At 41.0% G+C, this 24,190-nt stretch overlaps 1 protein-coding gene across 1 annotated transcript in view; it reads right to left on the reverse strand.

Annotated features, from left to right (window-relative positions):
* DCHS2 (dachsous cadherin-related 2) overlaps positions 1-24,190 on the reverse strand; it is a 96,751-nt gene that overhangs the window by 38,023 nt on the left and 34,538 nt on the right. The window contains exons 2-7 of the mRNA XM_064149424.1: positions 20,483-20,674; positions 15,336-15,567; positions 6,519-6,755; positions 3,996-5,015; positions 2,609-2,796; positions 2,002-2,101 (exon numbers count right to left, since the gene is read on the reverse strand). Of these exons, the coding sequence (XP_064005494.1) occupies positions 2,002-2,101; positions 2,609-2,796; positions 3,996-5,015; positions 6,519-6,755; positions 15,336-15,567; positions 20,483-20,674 (1,969 nt within the window). The remainder of the gene's footprint in view (positions 1-2,001; positions 2,102-2,608; positions 2,797-3,995; positions 5,016-6,518; positions 6,756-15,335; positions 15,568-20,482; positions 20,675-24,190) is intronic.

The following is a 24,190-nucleotide window of genomic DNA, read 5'->3' on the forward strand; positions in this document are numbered from 1 at the left end:
TCAGTGTGCTGTTTGAAAGAGAAGAGAGTTAGGTAAATAGGCAGAGACTCCTGAAGAACACATTCCTTATTGCCTGGCCATCACCCTTCAAAATAACGGCTGTGTACTCATTCCTTGGTTGTATACTCATATATATTCACTCCTATTCTTAAGGGGGAGTCATTCCATGAAAAATACCATTATGCACAATGCAGAACTCTACAATTCTATCCATCTCATTTTGGAAGAAGTAAACACTTTTTATCAAAATTAAGATAATAGTAGGTGTGACTGAGCCTACAGATACTTCGACTGCAACATTTCCAACAGAGTTTTTATACTTCTCATTTTAAAAGCATTCCTCGGTGGAAGAGAGCAGTGTTAGTTTGTCTGGCCCTTGTGAATTTGGATCTTAAGGTCCTTGCCTCCTTAGAAGTCAGAAGGGTAAAGACACAGTATAGCATACCTCATGGAAATATTTTGGTAATTTCAGCCTCAGCAAGAGAGGTTCCCTCGCTTTTAAAGAGTGAGGAGTAATGTAGCTTCGCAGTATTTCATTCATTACTCATCACTGACAAATAACTGTATCAAGTTTAAAGTAACCAAGGCCACATTTGAGGTCTGCCTTTATAGAAAAGAACACCCGAGGAAATGCACCACGTGGATGGAAACACTGATAATGTTTTCCTGCTCTGATAAAACTGTAGGCTCTGTGTGCATATTACCATAGACTACAAACACTAAGCTTAAAAGATATTGCTTTGTTGGTAGAATACAGTAAGTATTAGAACAAACAGTTCTATTCTTGGCACCTCTTGCTGTTTCAAGTTAATAGTGAGGCAAAGAAGGGGTACCAGATGTTTTCTCACTGGTTACAAATAAAGTTGCTCTGCATAAAAGTGTAGCAAGTGGTATGTGCCAAACCCAGAGATGGCATCTATGTTTCTTACCAGTAGTAGTGCCGCAATTCCACTTATGATGTAATTTATGACTGCACTGTTCCTGGTTTCACAGCAAACAAATCTGGATTCTACAGCTCATCCCAGAAATTAACTACTATACGTAGCAAGAGAGAAGCTCTTTCAAGCGCCCACACTGTACCAGGCTAACATAGTGCTAAACAAAGGGTGAAACAAGAACTAAACCTACAAGCCTCATTGTTGGCCCAGATTATCTGCTGATCCTTCTGATCACCGTCTCAGACTGTCACAAACCATTCCTTTAGCAAGAAAAATTTCAAGTGGTCGTAACAAATGGGAGACTGTCTTTCCCTTAAGATCACAGGACATCAGGGGTTGGAAGGGACCCAAGGAGACCATCGAGTCCAACCCCCCTGCCAGAGCAGGCCAACACTATCTATCACAGAGGAACACATTCAGACAGGCCTTGAAAGTTTCCAGAGAAGGAGACTCCACGACCTCTCTGGGAAGCTCATTCCGATGCTCTGTGACCCTTACAGTAAAGAAGTTCCCCCTTGTTTTGAGGCAGAACCTCTTTTGCTGCAACTTACAGCCGTTGCTCCTTGTCCTATCACAGGGAGCAAGTGAGAAGAGCCTGTCCCCCCCCCTCTCCTGGCCAGCCTTCAGATACTTATAAACATTTATCAAATCTCCTCTAAGTCTTCTTTCCTCCAGACTAAAAAGCCCCAGGTCCCTCAGCCCCTCCCCATAAGCCATGCCCTCCAGTCCCCCAATCATCCTCATAGCCCTCTGCTGATGTTAAACGACTGATTGAAACTAAACTGTACAACACAAGATCATGGTCCTGATCTTTTCTGAGTACTGTTTGAATACTGTCAAGCCACACAAGCAACTAAACCCTTGAGAAGATGCAGTAGAGGAAAAGAGAGGAAAGGTAACTGCTTGCATTCCCTTGATACTTCATAAAACATGATGGTCTGGATTCCTATTTGCACAAGCATCTTTATTCTAACAGACACAAATCAGACACAGCACTCTGTAGCTCTAGAATTACAGCTATTTCAATGTATTTTTTCTTATGAATAGCACTTGAAATTCTTACCTGATTCTATTGAATATAACACAAGACCATTGTTTCCAGAATCCAAGTCTTTTGCAAAGACAGTGGTAACAAGTGTCCCTGATGGCTGCCCTTCCAAAACCTGCCATCAAGAAATTTAGAAATCATTTGCAAGTACACAGGGATAACAGCCAGTCTTACAACAAATTCCTTGCCCTAACACAAGAGTTTAGCTGCTGCTCCATTTTCCATTTTACTAATATTTGAAGCCAGTGCAAAATGCGTTTCAGGAAATGGCTGAACAATACCGTTCTAGCAGTCCCCAGCTATGGTCTGTACAAACTGCTAATTCGGACATCTTTAGTTCAGCAGACTCGCAGGTCAGAAGTTAAGACTCTACAGCATGCATCAGTAACACTGTACCTGTGCGCACATCCCTTACACCTAACCGCGCACTCGGGGGCGAAGCGTAACCAGCTAACAAACGCTGACGCTGCCCAGCAGAGCCGAGCCTCGGTTACCGAGAGGTGACTCTCGCGTCCGGGCGCTGCGCAGGCGGCGTTCCGCAGGCGGCGTTCCGCAGGACAGGGCTTTGGCTCCGCCACAGGGTGGTGCTCGGCGCACGCACCGCGCAGCCAGCCGCACTCACCCCCAGGTGCAGGCGCTGCTCGGGCCCCGCCTGCGGGAACAGCGGCTGGTTGTCGTTGAGGTCCCTCACCGCGATGTACACTGCTGCCGTGGCGTTAAGCCGCGGTGAGCCATGGTCGGTCACTAGCACGGTCAGCTGATGGTGCGCTTGTTTTTCACGGTCTAGTGCAACCCAGTTTATGATTTCACCTGATGGACAATGACGATGAAGGAGAAAGGGGAGTTAGATATTTACTGTGCCAGCGCTCGTTTTACTACACGTAATCCTACACTTAATTTGACTTGAAATAATGACACCTGTTTTCTGATACACCTTACTACTGGCATTAAAATCCCTATAGCCCAAGCTCTGTTCCATAGAAACATTGTCAATCACGGTCTGCATTTATAGTTAAGCACCTTATTGCACCCTTTACTGCACAATGGATGCCCCAGAGCAAAGGACTGAAACAGTATGATTCAACATTCTGTCCTGTCAAAAGTATCAAACTGTCCTCTTCTCTAGCACACTTTAGGGGAGATGATACACCAACACGGCATTTTTACTGCTCGTTAGCAGGCTTTGTTGTTTCTCTGCCCCAGGAAATTCTTAACATCTGTACATTACTCAGGAAGCCTTACGGCTCCTATACATTCTGGTAATGCTAGTGAATAAATGTGACCCAGTCCTCTTTCCATCAGCTCAAACACACTTAGACTAGTGGCTGACCAAAGTCCTTCTTAGTTAACTCCTAGTATTCCATTTCTTTCCTAAATGTACTCAACAGGAACCTGCTTTGAAATGAGAGTCTTACTTTGAGATTGATACAGAGGAGTTCTCAAAGAGCCTATTCACTTCCCATGAAGGCAGGAAACCTAAGAATAGGAATTTTAAACTGCAGATTTCTGCTCATTACAGAGAGAGTGATTTGCCATTGCAATGGGCTGCCCAGGGAGGTGGTGGAGTCCCTGTCCCTGGAGGTGCTCAAGAAAAGCCTGGCTGAGGCACTTAGTGCCATGGTCTAGTTGACTGGCTAGGGCTGGGTGCTAGGTTGGACTGGATGATCTTGGAGGTCTCTTCTAACCTGGTTGATTCTATGATCATTTTGCTAAACCAGATTATTTACAGCACCTGTGTTCCTTACAGGATTCCATTTCTCTGGTCTCTCCATGATGTATTCTATGGTGCTGTACTATGTGGACATGGTATCTACTACTCAAGGCGTTCGCAACCTACTGCAGAGTGCACCGTGCTGTGAAGATTTTCAGTCAATATGATTGGAATGTTTACATCTTAACCCATGAGAGTGACAGATGTTCTTGAAAGCTTTACATTTTAGTTCCATTCTCTTAGGGAGGGATGCTTCCCCAAAGCAGTATTAAGCATGTTACAAATTAAAAAATACTACCTGTGTTGGAATTCATCTTGAAATACTTCCCATCAGATAAGAGGAAATAGGAAAGTTGCCCATTTCTTCCTGAGTCTTTGTCAACTGCTGTAATGGTGCCAACCACACCCCTGGGGAGTGGATTTTCCTCCACTTCAAAGAAGTAGCTCTCATGCATAAACACGGGAGAATTATCATTTTCATCCAAGACATTAACTACTACTGCTGTACTTGCATTTTGCCTGAGGTTTTCATCCTTGGAGGTGGTGACCAGGGCTCTAAAACTTAGTATCTGTGCACATTCATAGTTCAAAGGTTTCCGAAGATAAATCCAGCCAGTATCAGAGCTGATTCCGAATGCAACAGAATCTGTGCTAGGTTCCAAGGAATATGTCAGCTTGGAGGTAACACTGTGTGGTTTAAGTGAATGGGCTTGAACCTGAAGGATTCGGGCACCTGGAGGGGTAGCTTCACTGATTTCTATTTGATACATCAAGTTCTGAAAAACCAAAGTAGGGGCAGTCTTCTGCTCTTCAATAATCACTGTCAACATCAGCAAAGAAGTCAGAGGAGGACTTCCACAGTCTTCAGCTGCTAAGTGTAGAGTATATTCCTGCTGCTTATCTGTAAACACTGTTCGGGTGAGGTTTACCACTCCAAGGCTTGGATCAATGCTAAATGCATTTGACTGAGTGCTTGCAATACTGTATTTGATTGCCCCGTTTAGGCCACTGTCTTTGTCCTCTGCATGAGCAATGTAGACAGCAGTGCCAGGAGGCTGAGTATGTGAAATGGTTACCTTATCAGATTTGATAAGAAACATGGGAGGATTGTCATTAACATCTATCACAGATATGTTGACCTGGGTGCTACTGTAGACAGGCAAGTTACCCAGCTGTGACTGAATGGTGAGCACCACAACAGACTGAGTTTCATGGTCAAGCTCAGTTTTGGTGCGGATGATGCCAAACCGGGAGTCAATAGAGAACCTTCCATGTGGATCACCGGAGGCAATTCTGTAAGAAACCACTTCTAAACAATCTAGAAATGGAGAACAAAAAAAAAAGTTAAAAAAAAACCCAAACAGAACAAAAACAAACATGGTAACATGAAAGCTGGTAAGAACATCTGTGAAGAATGAATATTGTTAAATTCATCAGAATAAAATGTAAACTACACAGACATTTTGCTTTCTTGGGCTTTTTATGCTTGCTTCTTCCTGTCCATGGAGCCTTTCAGTGGAAAAAAAAAACAACACCAGGCAGGCTGACTGTACACAGTTTGTCCATTTGTGTACTGTTTGACTTTCATCTCCCTGGCATGCTAAAACTCTATACAGAAAATAGCATGAGACCATTTGGATTTCCCTGATCTAAAATATAGAAAGAACACTCCCACACATTAGTCTTATAGAAGTAATTTCACTGGGTGCAGGCATTCTCTATAGGAAGGAACAATGCAGATGGCAGTTCTCTGAAAGAACTAGGTTTTACTGAATTGAATTTACCATTCATGGATGACCATTGCTATAGCCCTTATACATCCGACATTACCAAAAGCAAAAGCTATCCTAAAGTTCAGACTTACTACCAAGGCCACTCCACAGGTGGAGTGCACAGCTGTCAGTGCACTGCTCTTCCAAGAAGAAAATGGGAGGACCAGACTAATTAAACTTAGATAAATCCTTTGCCTTTACCACCTTACACATACAGATCCATCATGAAGCTGTTCACATGGACTCATGGCTCCCACTGCTTGTCTGTCTATCTACATGTCCAGAGATGTTGTGGATGCCTCTTCTTTGGAAGTATTCAAGGCTAGATTGGATGGGGCTTTGAACAACCTGGTCTTGTGGTAGGTGTTCCTGATCACAGCAGTGGGGCTGGAATTAGATGATCATTAAGGTCACTTCCAACCCAAACCATTCTGATTATATGACATATGACTTTCACAAAAAGGATCTTTTATGATTAAGGTCTCACAGAAGCTATTTCATGTTCCTCTAAAAATAATTTTATAAAAGCCAAACCAACAAATGAATGGACTTCAAAAGTTAATTTGGGAAAAACATGGGGGTTTGATTTTGTTTGTTTGAGGTTCAGGGAGTGGGGTGGTGTTTCTCTGGTTTTTTTTTTGCAGTGACCCTTCTCTGAATTCTCTGAAACTTCTCAATATTGTCTGCTTTTAAGTATTGCTCTGAGATTTGTCTTTCATCACTAATGCTTTAACATAAGCCACACCACCGTATACTCTTACACTTTCACAATATGCTTCCCAGCAATCCATCTGGAATAAAAGAAAGGCAGTTCTGAACTCTCACAGACCACCAAGGAGAGTACAACAAATGTCCATCTACTTTAAAGAGCATGCCAATACAGCAATGACTAGAGCAACTGCTGTAAACATCATAGTAAATACACTTTAATGCTTGACAGACTGAATAACTAACATGAAAGTATTAGAAAACTACAACAGTTATCTGCAAATAGTTCCAATTAATGGTCACAACAAAACCACAAGGTAACATCTGACAGTGCAACTTACTTGGTGGCTCTCTGGCCTTGACAGTGCCAACTGGGCTGTCTTTAGGTGCATCTTCAGGAACAGAAAAAGCATACCGGGATCTCTCAAATATGGCAGGGGCTGAAGCAGTCTGAAGGATGTTTACCGTGATGGCTGCATTGGTGGCAGAGGGAAGGCCACCCCCATCCCGAGCAGAAACAGTCAGGAAGAGCACAGAATGAACCAGGTGTCCAAGAGCTGAGATCAGGTAAATAATTCCTGTCAGAATACAGAGAAGTCTCCAAGTAAGAAAGCCACATAAACACAGTTGAACCCCCAAAGTACAAACCTTAAGAATAATGGGCTTTGTGAAAAGTTTCTGGGAAGCAAGCATCTGCTGCATGATCACAAGTTCCTGGTAGAATACCCACTAAGAGCAAATTCTAAGGTCTGCTGAGTTTGCAAGACACTATCAATTATGTATTATATAATTGTACAACATAAATAATTATTTGGGGAAAAAAAAGGCAACAATCCAACCACAAATACAACTTTTTGCACGTGCCTTCCTCAAGGCAAATACAGTTTCATCACTTTAAATAAGATTAGATGTCTCCAAATACATTCTCTTCTGACTGCTGAAATAAGTCTTTGATAATACCACATAATTATGACAGATTTTAGAACACTCTATATATTACTACAGAAACCCATATTTAACAACTATTACCTAAGATGGTAGTAAGGATGGAATGAACGAACATGACAAGAAACTGTCCCATGTTCTCCTCCAGAAAAGGATTTTATGAACACCAAAGAAAGCTTTTAGTGGTCTTTGGCCTCAGTGATTAGAATTACATTCAAACCATAGCACCCTACATGACATTCATAAAGGTTCACAACCATTATCCCAAATTGGTACTTGCTAACTGTTTCATGAGACAGGCATTTCAGTGTCCTTTGTAAGCATACTGGGGACTTACAAATTAAGATATAAACCCACAAATAATTCTATAGTCTTTAGAGCACTCTGGAATGTTTTTTTCTAGATTAAGTGAACACTAATACTCAAAATTTTAGGGAAGCACACTAAACTGTAAAGCAATACAGCTGATTACAGTGTGTTTGTTACTTCACAAGTTGTATATAACATTATAGCCTGAGGGCACACTAAGATCAGGTGCTTTCAGCCAGGTAAAAAATGGAATAAAGAGCCACAGAATCACAGAATCATTTTGCTTGGAAAAGACTTTAAAGGTCATTGAGTCCAACCATTATCTAACCCTACCAAGTCTGGTGCTTATCCATGCCCCTCAGCATGACATCTACGCATCTTTTAAACACCTCCAGGGACAGTGATTCAACCACCAGTGTCCGATAACTCTTTCAGTGAAGAGCTAGGTGTAGGAAGTACCTGGCTGGGAAGAGGTGACACATTGGGTGAAACAATCTCAGCAGAGGTATGCTGTGCTAAATAGCACACTGAAGACCAGTCACAGTTTTTCTTTCCTCCTTGTTCTCTTGTTAATAGCTTTACTACCATGGTCATCTGCAGCCTGCAGGTTTGTGGCTTCAGAGAACTTAAAAGACCATTAGGTTGCTGTTCTAGAGAATATATGCTCCTATTATAAAAAGCAATTTCTAGAAACACTTTCCAATGGGAAAGGAATAGTGAGATTGCTCCTTTGTGAGGAACTGAGAACAAAGCTCCCAGCAGAGGACCACACAGACAGTGGTTCTACTTTAAGAAGTCACTGTATGAAAAACATCATCTTCTTTCTTGCAGCTTGGCTCTTCATATATATGAACAATCTTTCCTGATGCCTTTAATAGCATTTAATTCCCATTATTAATGATTTATTGTTTTTATTACTGCAATGCATTGAAGATTTTACCTCTGGTTATTCTCTACTGTGCAGAACAGTGAGCTGAAATCAATTTTGCTTCATAGGTGAACAGTCACATACACAGCAGAAAAAGCATTAATATCCAGCCTCATTAACATCTTGGCAATCTCATTTTCTTGACAAGAGCACCATGGCTGTCATGACTACATATTCCAACCTTTATAAATCAAAACCATGACTCAGACTGCCTATCATGATTTGCCTGCACATTTTACACAGAATCTGCAATGCTGGTTGCATGACAGCTTGACCTTGGGAACGGTTCTGCACTAGCGCAGGTTAATTCAGCACAGCCACAGTGGGTGTTAGAGATATTCTGCTGCAGAACTATCTGTGCTTACTGGCTACTGCACATACAACTGCTCTGAAGACCCAATATATAGTAAGAGCTAGCATTAATGACAGGTGAAATTGTGACTGAGCTGCTCCATTCTTTCTCCCTCACTCAATGTGTGATGGTACTAACTTTGGAAGTTCTCGTTCTCCACTTTGCTCCCAGTGATGCTGATGGTCACACAGAATATGCAAACACACTAGTGAAAGTGAAATGGCACCTGCCATTCTCTAGCAATAGCATAATTCCTCATGGACTTGACCTTGCTGTTCTTAAATTTATTTAAATTTAAACCCAAAAAAGGCAGTTCTTTTAAAACACATTACTTCTCCATGATCCTGTATTCAGCTCTAACATCACAATGGCACAGATCACCAAATTAGGTTCACTCATCAAAAGCACATTTTGTCTGGCTGACCATCCCTACAGGTTTTCCACACATTACTCTAAGCTGACCACTTTGAAAGGATACCTGCTTTGACACAGGGTCCTTATGAAAGCAAAACATTAAGTCATTAATAGGTAAACAAAACATCTTCCACCCTTCCCACTGCAGAGGCAAAGATACAAATCAGGAAGTACTAACTTCTACAGCAGACTCTGGATTGCTTTGAAATCTGTACTCATTTAAATAGCCTCCAATAAGTTCTCACTGCTGATGAAATATAAAAGCAATTTTAAAACATGGCAAGAGGAATAAAATTAACAACTACCCACAGTGCTTTCTAAGACCACAAATGCGAACACCCTAATATCTTTAAATTATGGCTCAGACACCAAGCAGATGGCAAAAGGCTATGTATAGGTCATCACCCCAATCTACCTTCCAAGCTGGCCATTGAAGCTGCTGTTTAATACTGCAGAGGTCAGTGCTGGCCCACTGACTTGCTCAGAGCATGGCTCACCCAGCCTGGCACACCAGCTTCTCAGTGCCAAGACATGTACCACACTGCTTGTGGTGCATGTGCCAGGAAAACGTTCAAGATGAGCACAGTCAGGGTGATGCTCTGAGAGATGAATGCAGTTCAGAGGTGTAGACTAGCGCTAACCCCAGCATTGTTCTAGGGAAGAATGATATTTCTGCTTGATATTGCTATATAATTTTATCTGACTTGTTGTCCATTCTCTAACCTGAGCGTAACAGTCCCCAGTTTTAGCAGTTCACCTGTGTTTAAAATGCACCTTTTAAGTGAAGCTGCATCTCTGATGGTAAACACAACAACCCTCTGCAAAATGCACTGTTTGAAGAGCTGATTTAACAACTGTCAAGGGAAAGGACAGATAAAACAGAATTTGTAATGATTTTTTTTCCATTGATTTTGAGAAAGAGAGTTTAAAGAAAGGAAGTTTTTTAGAGCAACAGCAGTAATACTGTTGTATCTAAAAAGTTTGATAGCCTACTGATTTCACCAAGAATGAACTCCTAAGGAAAAAGTATGCAGCAGTAAAAGCCCAAAAGTCTCACATGGAGCTGGATCAGTTCTAGTCAGAGCTTTCCAAAGCCCTATATTGGTTCAAAAAATGAGTATTTAACTGAACAAGCAGTCAAGAAAAGACAAATAAAACAACCTGAATGTGTTCCCTCCAGCTAAAATCCAGGCAGTGAACAAGCTGCTGGCCAGAGAGTGGCCCTCATTCCCCACTTATCAAGAAATGGCAGTGCTTTATAGTCCCTAGTACACGCAGCTATCCTGAGCAGGGAAGGTGCTCCACTTTGTCCAAAATGATTGATGAAATATTAATAGGGTGAAGAAACATGCAATGACTCCAACTTCAATCAAGTAGTCACAACATCCACCAGAAAGCAAATAGATTAAGTATTGATCAGAACAAAGGAAGAACCCAATTGGGTCTTTGTGGGGAGAACAGCAGTTCCTAAACTGTTAGGGTTTTCAGTTCCTTGCTTACTTTGTGAATGTATTGACTGATTTGACTCAACCATATAAAAATAAAGGAATACTTTGCTCAATTTTCCCCTCCAAATTAAAATTTCAAATTGTCAACAAATCTGTTTGCTACACATTCTTCAGGATACTATCAAATCTAACATTTCAGCTCTCCAAAACCTCTCATTTTCCACAGTACACATTAAAATAAACCTGGGGATACTGAACCAACTGTCATGTTAATCCATTGCCATCTCACTATTTGACCCTCACAGGACAGGACTATGGTTTGGGATTTTTGCTTAGTACAATGCTGAGTTAGTACAACAAACACTTTATGTCTCACCTTAGGACAACAAAACTAAATGGGGGACACACACACATATTTCAATGCAGCTTTCTCTATACCGGATTACTACACTCAAATAATTCTTCCCTAATGAAAAAAAACAAAATTTGCCAGTAACAGCATATAAGAAAAGACATAATTTGATGTTACAGAGCCACTTCCTCTATTCCTGCCTTGTTTTCTTTCCTTTAAAAAGATGTAATATTACTCTGAGTACCTTTGCTGTCCTACTGCATGCAAAAGGAACATTTCTACATAAAGCATAAATTAAGAAGAGAAACAAACCAACTAAAAAACCCAAAAAATGATAAAGCACCAAAAATCAAAGTATACACTAGTAAGTCAGCAGGACTCTGGCCTGGTGAAAGGTATCTTCAAAGACAAAGGCAGAGCCTTTCCTACACAACCTACACAGGTCAAGCACTGATGTATCATCCCACCAGGTCAGCCTTGCTTCCTTATCTTATTGAAGTTTCCCCAAACCATCTTCTTAATTAAAGACCTTTTGAATGAAGCTGTCAGCCTGCAGAGCCAAAGAAAACACAATGCACCACCTGGTAATAAAATTCGACTGCTGTGGTAAAGAGAGATGACATTTCTTCAAAGGCACTGAAAGCTGCACATTTCCAGCACAGGTACAGAATGAAGCCTGATACGAGCACAGTGAGATACAATTTGCTGTTCTTATATTGAAGGAATTAAGAAATGTTCCAAATGATCGCCTTAATCTTCACAGACTGATTTTCTACTGCATAGACTCCCCTAGGATGTTTACTTTAACAGTCTGACAGCACAAAGGCGTCTTGCCAAGGCTATCTGCTTTCGGTGTGACCTGCCACTTTATTCTTTTCTTTAGGTTACCTGAGAACACAAAGTATGCACCTGTTCTTGAAATCCATACAGCTTCTCTTAATGAAAAGTGCTGGCTGTCTGAACCTCACTGTACAAATCTTACATTATTCCCCTCCTCAAATATGAGAGGTTTCAATGTAATTTTTACCTTTTCTCCATTATTCTTGTTATTAGCCCACAATCTCTGTACAATGCCATGGCAGTCTGCTCTGTATCATCTGGTGGGTTCTTCTGTTTCTGAGATCTTACACTGACTTAACTACAAGAAAGGGGAGTGGACTAGAACATTTTTGCCAACAGCCTGCATTGTATTGTGCACAGTGAATCCCATGCACACCTCACTGCACTTTGGTATAGCTGACTTTTTTGGCACATAGATTGTAGGCACTTTTCTCTTGGTAGAGCATCAGTTCTACTGGATCTTACTCATAAAAGAAAAAGGCACACATTAACAGGCACTATGGATATGCTTTTAATGCTGTTCTGCTACACACCTTCTTTAAAGGCCAGAATCTGCACTCTCACACTTCATATAGCAAATAGTGTGTGATTCAAGGAGAACACACCATTTCCTGCATTCTTTACATTAGAGTTCTGATTAAATGAGATTCCAGTGAAGGCAGATGGTCACAAATTATTCAGCTGAGACCACTAGCTTTTCTTTTGTGACTCAACTCAAAATTCTTCCATACTGAAAACTTAGCATGTCAAACCAATGTCTCAGACATGCCTCTCTGATTTACAGCACTGCGAATATGCTATCAATTTCACATGAAAGATCAGAGAAACAGTACTTGAAGAAACTGCAGTTCAAAAACAAAAAAAGGCAAGTGGCCTCAAAATATTCCAAAATAAAAAAACTCCTCATTTAAGATGTTATGTGAACCTCTTCATATGTTGAGCAAATGTACTCCATGCTGTAAGAAAATGCCAGAAGTAGTTTAAAAATAAACTACTTTTTCCTACAGTACTATATGAAAACATCATTAATCATCATAAAAATGGCCTTGTTTACTTTAGAAAAGGATGCATCCCCATTTTACTTTGATGCATATTACAGTCTGCTATGCATTAACCTTGTAGAATGCATGCATTTAAGAAAAATTTGGATTTTTTGTTCCTCAAAAAGAAATTTTTTGTATTTCAACCTGTACTGTAATTTAGAAAAATCAGCTTTCATGCATTGAAAACCTTTCAAGATGTGACTGTTAAAACAACAATGTTTCCATTTTCTTCAATAGGACAGAGCTTGTCAAAATCTGTAACTATAGTGAATCTATTCTGGTCCTCTAAACCAACCAAAAAAATATTTAAAGTCAGTTTGACATTAAATAGTATTTACATATGGTGCCATAGTACAGTAATGGAAGTAGTACAGTGCTAAATTTGCACATTACCAACACAAGAAAAATTTGTCAGTGAAGGAACTGTTCTGCACAAATTCTACACTTAACCCCTCTTTTTGCATCCAGGCACTGTTAAAGAGGTAAGATGTTGAACATGCATCTGTCTTTTGGCTGATTAAATTAATACCTCTTGCACACTTCAATTTCTCTGTCTTTCAGGTGTTATTCTTCCTTTTTAAGATATTAGAATAGAATCAACCAGGTTGGAAGAGACCTCCAAGATCATCCAGTCCAACCTAGCACCCAGCCCTATCCAGTCATCTAGACTACGCCGCTAAGTGCCTCATCCAGGCTTTTCTTGAGCACCTCCAGGGACGGTGCCTCCACCACCTCCCTGGGCAGCCCATTCCAATGCCAATCACTCTCTCTGGCAACAACTTCCTCCTAACATCCAGCCTATACTTCCCCCGGCACAACTTAACACTTTGTCCCCTTGTTCTGTTGCTGGTTGTCTGGGAGAAGAGACCAACCCACACCTGGCTACAACCTCCCTTCAGGTAGTTGTAGACAGCAATGAGGTCACCCCTGAGCCTCTCTCTCTCTAGCTGACTATGCTACTAGACTGCTCTACATCTCCTAGTGAACGGTTTAATTGAATGATGTCCTGTGCTATTCACTGCCACACTTGTGACTGCATTCTATGACTTACATTTTTAATTGCCTGCTCAGCTCTAACTATAAATACACTATCCTTCAGATAGCTTATTAGGAAACTATAGGAAAGCCAATAAACATAGCTCTAACAGTTTCTTAGCCAGAAGAGCTTTTCAGCTTGTTCTATTCTAATAAATTCATGAGTGCTGTTCACGGCTTATGCATGGATCAGATATCTACAAAAGGAAACATAACGAACCCAAGATGTTGTTTACAACAACACTAGAAACAAACAACAGCAAGAGTCACGAACTAGCAGAGAAACTACAGTTCCCTATCCATACATTTTTTCTGATTACACATTTCTTTAAGTGTTGCTGGTTTTTTTTGTGTGGATAGTCTATCACAAATCAGAATAGAAATAAACTTAATTTCAGTTTTTATCTGAAAGGGAAATGCAGTAAGTTCTATAAAAGAATATCACAAAATATCCAAAAGCTACAAGTATCACTAATAAAGACATGTTCAGAACTCAAAACACTTTGAGGAAAAGTAATTTGATCTCTCAGATTCAATCTGCCTTCAAAAAAAATCACCCAGATTTGATTTCATTATAATTGTTTTCTTGCTCTCATTGTCACTCCTTTATTGAACCTCTCTCCAACAACAACAAGGATGCAGTCAGATCAGGAAGCAAAAGGAAAAAAAAATTGCAAAGCTCATCACTGAATCCAATAGGGAAGCAGCTGGATATTACAAGGCTGTAAGCAGAATGAGGACTTAACCTAGAACAGTATGGAGAAAAAACATTAGCACAGAAACAGAGATTAAACAAAAGGACAAGCACATAGAACACATAGAATCAACCAGGTTGGAAGAGACCTCCAAGATCATCCAGTCCAACCTATCCCCCAGCCCTAGCCAGTCAACTAGACCATGGCACTAAATGCCTCATACAGGCTTTTCCTGAAGACCTCCAGGGACAGTACCTCCACCACCTCCCTCGGCAGGCCATTCCAATGCCAATCACTCTCTCTGGGAAGAACTTACTCCTAACATCCAGCCTATACTTCCCCCGGCACAACTTGAGACTGTGTCCCCTTGTTCTGTTGCTGGTTGCCTGGGAAAAGAGGCCACCCCCCCACCTGGCTACAATGTCCTTTCAGGTAATTGGAGACAGCAATGAGGATCTCTTATTGCTCCTCAAGAATAAGAAATTCAGATATTGTTGTAAAAAGCAACACCATTAATGATCTCATTACTTCCTTACAACAACTAATAGATTTGCAGCTGAAGATAGTAGCACACCGCTTGCCCTGTATTGTACTGGCATGCACTGTTTGCTATTCCTTTTATTTCAGCAAATGTTCCATCTTTCTCTAGAATTATTTTCCAGCACAGTCTAAGTTTCAACTGCATGACATGACTAAAACAAAAAAACAACAACAACAACAACAACCAAAAAGCCCAGTCAAGGTTAAGATGCATGTTGTATTATTATAGCGTTTTGAATCATAGGCTCATACAGTACCTGTGGATGCATCCACTGTGAAAAAAGAAGAAAACTCTCCTAGGATCAGTTCATACGTGACAACACCATATATTCCTGAATCTCTGTCTGTGGCAACAACACTGATGATTTCTGTTCCTGGTTGTGTATGACTACTGATGCTCGTCACATAGACAGCTTGTTCAAAAACAGGTTGATTGTCGTTAATATCTTCTACGTCAATGCGAACAAAAGCTTGGGCACTCAGCCCACCCTGTTGGGATAAATCAAAGAGGTAGAAGTCAAAAAAAAACAAGATACATTTTAGAAGTGCAAACGTGACTTCAGCCATTCGTCAGGAAATCATACAGAATCATAGAAACACTCAGGCTGGAAAACAGCGTCAGGATCAACAAGGGCAGCCAATAACCCTACTCTACAAAGTTCACCACTAAACTGTATTCTGAAGCCCTACATCTAAACGACCTTTAAATATATCTAGGGTTGGTGACTCAACCACTTCCCTGGGCAGCCCATTCCAGTGCTTGTCCATTCATTCTGTGATTTTTTTTTCCTAATGGCCAGTCTAAATTGACAATGTTACAGCTTGAGGCCATTCCCTCTTGTCCTATCATCTGGGAGAAAAGACCAGCACCAATCTCTCCACAAAGTCCTTTCAGGTAGTGGTAGAGAGCAATAAGGTCTCCCCTCATGCTTCTCTATTTCAAACTAAACGGCCCCAGTTTCCTTCAATGGAACATGCTGCAACAACACTGAACAATGGAAACATCTGTTAAAAAACCCACTTACAATTAATACCCTGAAATACCAAATTTAGGCAAGCTATGCACTCAGAGCAACTCCAGTGGGCTGACTGAGCCCACAAAGAAACTGAGCTTCTTCTGACAGAGAAGTCTGAACATAGTTATTTTTATTAAGACTACCAAGTGTTACACAAGTCAAATCCTTGCTAGCCTAACCTCACCAGCTTTTACTGCAATCACCTACACACCACTCTTTCCTTCACCGTGATGAGTACTGGGCTTCCATCAGCTTCAAAACTACTGAGATAGCCATGAAATCCTGGGCAAACATGGAGAAGTGGAGACATGCAAACCCATTTGGCTTATTGCCAAAACTCTGATCCCACTTGAAGGTGAGTCCCTTCTCCAATACCTTGATTTCCACAGGAAGGAAATCCCTGCACAGGAGCTAAAAGGGGTGGCCCAAGTGCTCTGTCAGAAGATGCTCTGCAGCTCCACAACCTTCATGTACTTTAGAACAGAAACCAGAACCATTAAGGGAAGAGGACCAAAGAAGACATGCCACCAGGATTAAAAGCATCTAAAAACATGGTTGGAACAGCATGAAACCAGACTGCAAAGCTCATGAGAACTTGTATGAAACTGCTTTTTCCAAGTTTCATTATTGCTAAATAGACATAAAAATCCAACCCACTCTTCAGTCGATTTGCATTTATCCTATGGAGTTACATAAAGACTGAAGTCTCTGGAAATTAGGTTCTCCCATTTACTTTAGAATGAATCAGTTTCTCAGGAGACAGGTCAAATTTTATGTTGGAGACAGATCCTTCTTTTCCTGAAGCAGCAGTGTATTCCCCTCACACAAGTCAAGGACAGTATTACCTTACAATATTCACTGGTTGTGACCCAGTTCTTACTTTGGCTATGAAATTTTTTTAAGTATAATCCCAATTGAGGGGAAAACAAAAAAAACTTCTACTTTCAGCCATGTGGATACACTTCATCTACTCAGAAGCAGGCACGACATACCATATTTTGAAAAATATAAAGATTGATTTAAATAAATCTGTTGCTGACTGAAACAGTAACATCTATGAAAACATGTTACGAGCAACAGAAAGCCACAGTTAATTTTTAAATTCCTCTTCTCAAATGTTCAGTTTTTAGCCTCTGTCTTTCCCCAAACAACATAGCTTCATCCATTTTTTTTCCTCAAGAGAAAGGAAAATGTACTATTTTAACACCATTACAAGAAATGTTCACCTGACTGTAAATTCAAAGATGCCCCAAATGCCCACTGCAACTGCTTCTGATCTATCACAAGTGCATAAATACAGGTGTCATGACTAAGGGTGCAGTTTGAACAGGCAATATTACAGGAACAACTGGCATGCCAATCACAGGAGGGTCACCTCCTCTACTCTGCCACAGCCTGGGGGAGGGAGCTGGATGCAGATGATGTGGGATTCAAGGCAAACATCCTTCTACAAACCTAGCTACATGATGTCTTCTCATATACAAGTATTTTACAGACAAGTACCAAATAGGTATGTGAAGTTAGTGACTTTGGGACCACAGTTGGTGCTGCCAACTGAAAGGGCTAACGCTAACATGATCAGTCTTGTCTCAACTTCATCAGGAAGAGCGCTCCCACAAGCTCACAAGGACTGTTTACATCCCTTTTCACTTGCCTCTATATGGGCTCTTGGGTGCAATTTCAGTTCTCTCATCATGTTCTCCATATAATGCATAAAAGACAAGACTGACAGGATCCACAACCATGTAATGGAGTAGGCATGAACAGGTGGAGGAAATCGATACTTTTGCTGTAAGATAAACTGAACACCACCTGGAAAACACTTTCTTTCCCTCTTTGTTTCTAATTAAATGTTATTTTCTTTCCTTTTAACCTCTTTCCTCCTGCTTTGTCAACAGTGACCCTTTACTCTTCCTCTCTATCTTTTCTCCCCTGATCATAGCTTTTACTTTGAACTTTACACCTAATGTCTTCAATTCATCAAAACCAGCAGCAGAATGCTAGGAGACAAAATATCCTGCTGCAATTCTGCTTTAAAGGTGGAAAGTTCAAGTACACTGAAAATTTAGAAAAGCCAGTATTGAATTTAGGTGCTCTAGTATTTAGGTATCAGAGGTGCACATATTCACAAGAGAAATCCATGGGATCTAGGAGGTGCTAACTTTCAGTAAAAGGATGAAATCTTTCCTGTCACAGACAAGGCAATCAAAACCCGAAGCCCTCTCCCAGCTACTGAACTTCAAAAAACACAATGTCCCTGAAAATGAAGATAATTCTTAAATTGGTCTGTCATTTAAAGTCAATCATTTTAAATGCACTGACTACTTAACTTAAAGCAATAATTTAACAAAAAGCATCAGGTGGTTTTTTTTTCATGGCAACCCCTTTTTCTTTTCTGCACACTCTCAAAATAATCTTCTGGACTGGATATCTTAGAAACTTGACAGACTTTTACTGTATTGCCCAGGTCTCCCATAGTCTTTATTACAAAGGGTGGATTTGATATCTTCGATGCATGCATGTGTGCTTTGCATTTATACAGCTTGAAAACATGTGAGTGAGAGGAAAATTTAAGTGATGAAACAGAGCAGAATACATAATTTTCTGCTGTAATATTGACTGATTTACTCCTCGGGGCTTGGAGATCTGTACTCATGTGTATCTGACAAAACTTTGCTTAGGAAGGAACTTAAGACAGAAATCTCAAATTGGAGAAATTCCAAAAGTGGTAACATAGACTTGGTTCTGTAAACATAGATGCTATCCTAACAAAAAGGATCACAAGATCACGGGATGTCAGGGGCTGGAAGGGACCCAAAAAGATCATCAAGTCCAACCCCCCTGCCTCAGCAGAGCCATAACCTAGCTTAGGTCACAGAGAAATGCATCCAGACAGGCCTTGAAAGTCTCCCGAAAAGGAGACTCCATAACCTCTCTGGGGAGCTTGTCCAGTGCTCTGTTATCCTTACAGTAAACAAGTTCCCCCTTGTGTTGAGGTGGAACCTCAACTTCCATTCTTAAATAATTAACCTTCAAGTAAGAAGCAGAAAACAAACATACAAGAAAAAAAAGTATTCTTATACAATTGTTTTCCCTTGAAGTCCATGAGGAAGAAGAGACACATTGCTTAAAGGTATTATTACAAGAGAATACTTCTGTAGCCTCTGAAACACACTGACCAGTGATTGCTAACACAAAATGGAGATTAATTGCTTAACTATTACACATATACCCAAATGCAACAGCATACAAATACACCTTTAACTACTATATTCTTAAAATGGAACAGCTAATACTATGTACCAGCTGCAGCTATTTAAGTTCATCTGCTAATGAGTATGGAAATCACAGTTCACTACACTACTTCATAGCACCACAATAAAAAGCACAGGCATCAATTAAAAAAATAAATTAAAACTCTTAGCACAACTACATTTCAAACAGGTTCTAGATATGCTAAGGACAATAGCTTAAATGGAAGCTTGACTTTCAAAATGTGATATAAAGATTGTGTAGCCTGAAGTAATTTTTTTTTTAGCTCAAATTACACTACAAAATGTGGCTTGAATAATATTAAGTGTCTTTATGTTAATTTTAAAGTTTGCAGCCAACCCGTAACATTTTTCTTTCACCTGTTCAGTTCTCTATTACAGCAAAACAAAGTTAAGAAATGCATCACCTGCTCTCCTAAATCTCTTGCTTTCATAACCAAATAATCCATTACTTATTTTCTTCTAGTCTTTTTCAGATGTTGCACTACCAAAATTTTCTGTTACGTGGTATTGGGTAGGCCAAGTGAGTACATCAGATACCTTCACATGCTCCCACATAGTGAACATCTCATCCTCCTTGCCAAGAGGATCTGAAAGGCTCTATTTCAGGCACACACAACTACCCTGCACTTGATGTTCTGTGAATACCCAGTTCTAAGCGCCTGATCTTGGAGAGTGGGAAAACGTTCAGATGTGCTCCTGCAGGGAGGCTGTACCCAGCCACAGCAGCATCAATGGCATCAGCTAGTGAGAAAGGACCCCAAAGTTATTTAGCCACACAGCTCTAGGATAAGTTACTGGTTTATTACTCTTGTAGTTATTTCAGAAAGCAGGGAGCAAAGGTAACTTAGAACCCGTATGTTCCTAGAGAAAGAAGAAAATCAGCAGAGGCCAACACATCCTAGAAACAGTATTCAGGAACTTCGGGAATTAGGAATTTCACAGGCAAATCAATCAATTTGGGTCAAAATCTATGGTTCATGGCGTAACCTTCTCAATTTACTCAAATTCCAACACTTTTTGGCACACTCACTACATCCTCATTTAAAAGTACACAGCACATCCAAGTTTGCAAATGCAGTCATAAACCTGGCAGTATGCTACGTCAAAACTTACCCCATCGACAGCTTTTACTAAGAGATCGTAAGTGGTTGGATTTTCTTCTCTGTCAATGTCTTGAGATACACAGATCTGACCAGTATGTGGGTCAATCTGGAAGGCTTTGGCTTTTTCATAATAATTAAATCCATCATAAAGAGAATATTCTATTTCACCAAACTGATCAGCATCTGCATCTGTTGCCTTGACCTGCAGAGAAACAAGAGATGTAAAAAACAAGAAGCAGGCAGCAAAACCATTACTCATTCAAAAGCCAGACACCTTGTTTGAAGTTGTTTGTGTTGTAAAAGCAAACGTGGTAAATACAAACACACTCTGCTACCTAAGTTGTCTGAAGTTTATAAAATAGTAACTCTGCTACTGACAGTGCAATTACTGCAACAAGCCTGTGAGATCAGTTAGATCTATCTGTACCACCCCTTGTTTATCTCTCAGTTGTCTCAGTCAAGTGGACTTTCCATGACTGGAAAAGCCATGCACATTAAGCCATGTCAGTAGGCCACACCTTAAGCTACTTTTCCCTTCACATTATTTTCAGAAGTGGAGGTAGGTCTTACAAGTCCCATGTGATGCACAGATCAGAGAAGCGCTGCAAGACATTCTTACCTAACATATCTTCAAAAAGACTCCTCGGAGCTAAATTTAGTTTTCACTTGAAAGAAGGCACGGTGGCACAGTGATCCATACAAATTCAGGACTGGAAGGGTTTTAATCTCCAGTTCTCTGTCCAAGGAGATCGATTTCTACCAACACAACTCCCACCACCTCCCCCATCCTTAGTAGGGCCATAGAATAAAACGCTGCTTGGCTGCATTTGTATTGTGACACAACCATGCTGCTTTACCAGTTACCACAAGTAAAGCCAAATGGATGCTCGTGCATGCAACTCTTGTTCTGTGGAGCAGGGCTAGACTGATTAAATACATATTTAATAAACAGAATAGTTATGTACATGGTTCCTTTTATTGCCCTAAGATCTCAGCTTACAAAAGTTCTTCTTTGGCATGTTCCATTATGAAAGCTTCTCCTCAAATTTACAAATAGCTGAAGAAAGTAATTTGTAAAGTATGCATACATTAAGAATGCCAGTATTTTAAGTTCTCTAATTTGTATCATAGTTAGGGATTACTCCTCCTCAGTTCATCTTCTACTTTACTTCTCCTACTAGTACAAACATGGCCTTAAAGACCAGCTAGTGCCTTCAGAACATGCTCACTTCTTTACCCACAGAGGAGTTGTTTTGGCATTAAGAGAATGAACTGCGACAGAATTAAAACCCAAGTGAACAAAAACACGGCTTGGGAAGGCCAAAAAACAAGTGGGGAAAAAAGAAACCACATAACAAGTGAAAAGTTGCTCTGGATCAGTTACAGCCCAAAATACGCATGCGTTACTTCAATTATTTTTGCTGTATTTCAGATGAGGTATTACTGTGACTGCAATTGCAACATGCACTCCAGTGCATTTTCCCTCTGCCAATTTCTCAGAGCACCAAAGCCCATTGCACCAGAGTTTCTGCTGTTGTAAACAGAAAGCTCCTCTGTCAGAGCCCTACACTTAGAAAGCCCTCCAGACCCCCGTTCCCACCCCTGCAGTTTGCAGCAAAGGTGCAATGCATGGCCACTTCCAACTCCAGTCCCACCACTTATTCTGGCTAAGCTAGAGGGAAAAATACACTCTTAGGTTCAGCTGAATAAAGATCTGTCTCCAAAAATACTTTACAACTGTATATAAATCAAGTCTGCAACATACATATTTCACAAACCTTGTATTTGTTACTGCTTGTGCCAGTTTGAAGCTAGCTAGAATGTTTTGGTGAGAAGATCATAGGCTGTGAAAGGAAAACAATGGTGAGGTCTGCTTCCCTCAGTCTTGCTGAAGAAGACATGAAAACATTAGATAACACTCTCACCATTTTTGTCTCACTCTGCTTTGGGCTTCTGACTCAGCTGCATCTCCCAAACCTCACCTTCCACTCACCTTTGCTTCTTAACCTCTTGGTTCCTTAGGACTGGGGTAAGGTTGAGAGGGGCAGGGGGAAGGTGCAGGGGTGGTCGAGAGCCCCTCCTGGGGACTCAGGTTTCTGGGAGGGGAGTTGTGTTTCTGTATTACCTTTTACCTTGTACATTTCTGTCTGTAACTGTATATACTGTAAATACCTGCCTGTATATTGTGCTAGCTGTAAATAAATAGCTTCATTTATATTCCCAGAGCTGGCTGAGTCTAGTCGGGGTAACTTCTAAAGCGTGGGGGGGGCGGGGAACACCCAAACCATCACACTGCTGTCATTAAAAGTAACAAAACCAGTGTGCTCTTGGGACTCTGCCTGATACTCCCTGATGCTACGGAGCAGTAACTCACTTGGTTCTTTTAAGAAAACTATTTAAATTTGTGTCTTCTGCCTGAAATCTAACACAGATGCAATACTGAAAGGTTCTGTTTCCCTGTGCCTGCATGCAGTTCCATGTGTAAATGCTAACGTTTGTCTGCAGTTGAGCATGGGCGATTAACATCAGGTGTGAAATTCAAGGGTATTGTTAGAAGTTTAGCCCATTATGTTCAGCAGCTCGTTTGTTCTTGCCAATTAAGCAGTTCTCAGACTTTGAACCGTACACACAAAGGCAAAACAACTGACAGGGAGGTGGTGGAGTCGCCGTCCCTGGAGGTGTTCAAGAAAAGCCTGGATGAGGCACTTAGTGCCATGGTCTAGATGACTGAATAGGGCTGGGTGCTAGGTTGGACTGGATGATCTTGGAGGTCTCTTCCAACCTGCTTGATTCTATGATTTACGTAAAAATGCTTCAATTCAAAGCAATACAAATTTGAAGATCTAATTGTGATCAAATTTCATTAATCCTCTCAGGGAGCAGACCGAAGCGGCACCAATTCTTGCATTTAGAAAAGCACAACCTTTCTCCCTGTTCAAGTTCCTCACAGCTATTCAATTTCCACTCACTTAATAGTCTTTTTTTGGTTTTTATCATTCAACATAGAATCTTCGATGTGAAGAAAGGAGAATCTGGAATTAAAAATGAATGAAAAATGTGCTGTAGCAGACAAGTTAACCATGGCACAGCAATGTGCCCTTGGGACCAAGAGGGTCAATGGGATCCTGGGGTGTATTAGGAGGAGTGTGTCCAGCAGATCAAGGAAGGTTCTCCTCCCCCTCTACTCTGCCCTGCTGGGACCTCATCTTGAATACTGTGTTCAGTTTTGGGCTGCCCAGTTTAAGAGGGACAGGGATCTGCTGGAGAGGGTCCAGCGGAGGGCTGCAAGGATGATTAGGGGACAGGAGGGCATGGCTTATGAGAGGCTGAGAGACATGTGGAGAAAAGAAGACTTAGAGGGGATTTGATAAATGTTTGTAAGTATCTGAGGGCTGGCCAGGAGCGGGGGGACAGGCTCTGCTCACTTGCTCCCTCTGATAGGACAAGGAGCAATGGGTGTAAGTTGCAGCAAAGAGGCTCTGCCTCAACACAAGGGGGAACTTCTTTACTGTAAGGGTCACAGAGCACTAGAAAAGGCTCCCCAGGGAGCTCGTGGAGTCTCCTTCTCTGGAGACTTTCAAGGCCTGTCTGGATGTGTTCCTCTGTGATCTGTGTTAGATACTATTGTCCTGCTCCTGCAGGGGGGTTGGACTCGATGATCTCCTTGGGTCCCTTCCAACCCCTAACATCCTATGATCCCGTATGATCCTATGACCAG

Source organism: Pogoniulus pusillus, chromosome 9 (genome assembly GCF_015220805.1).
Source record: "Pogoniulus pusillus isolate bPogPus1 chromosome 9, bPogPus1.pri, whole genome shotgun sequence".
NCBI classification, from domain to species: domain Eukaryota; kingdom Metazoa; phylum Chordata; class Aves; order Piciformes; family Lybiidae; genus Pogoniulus; species Pogoniulus pusillus.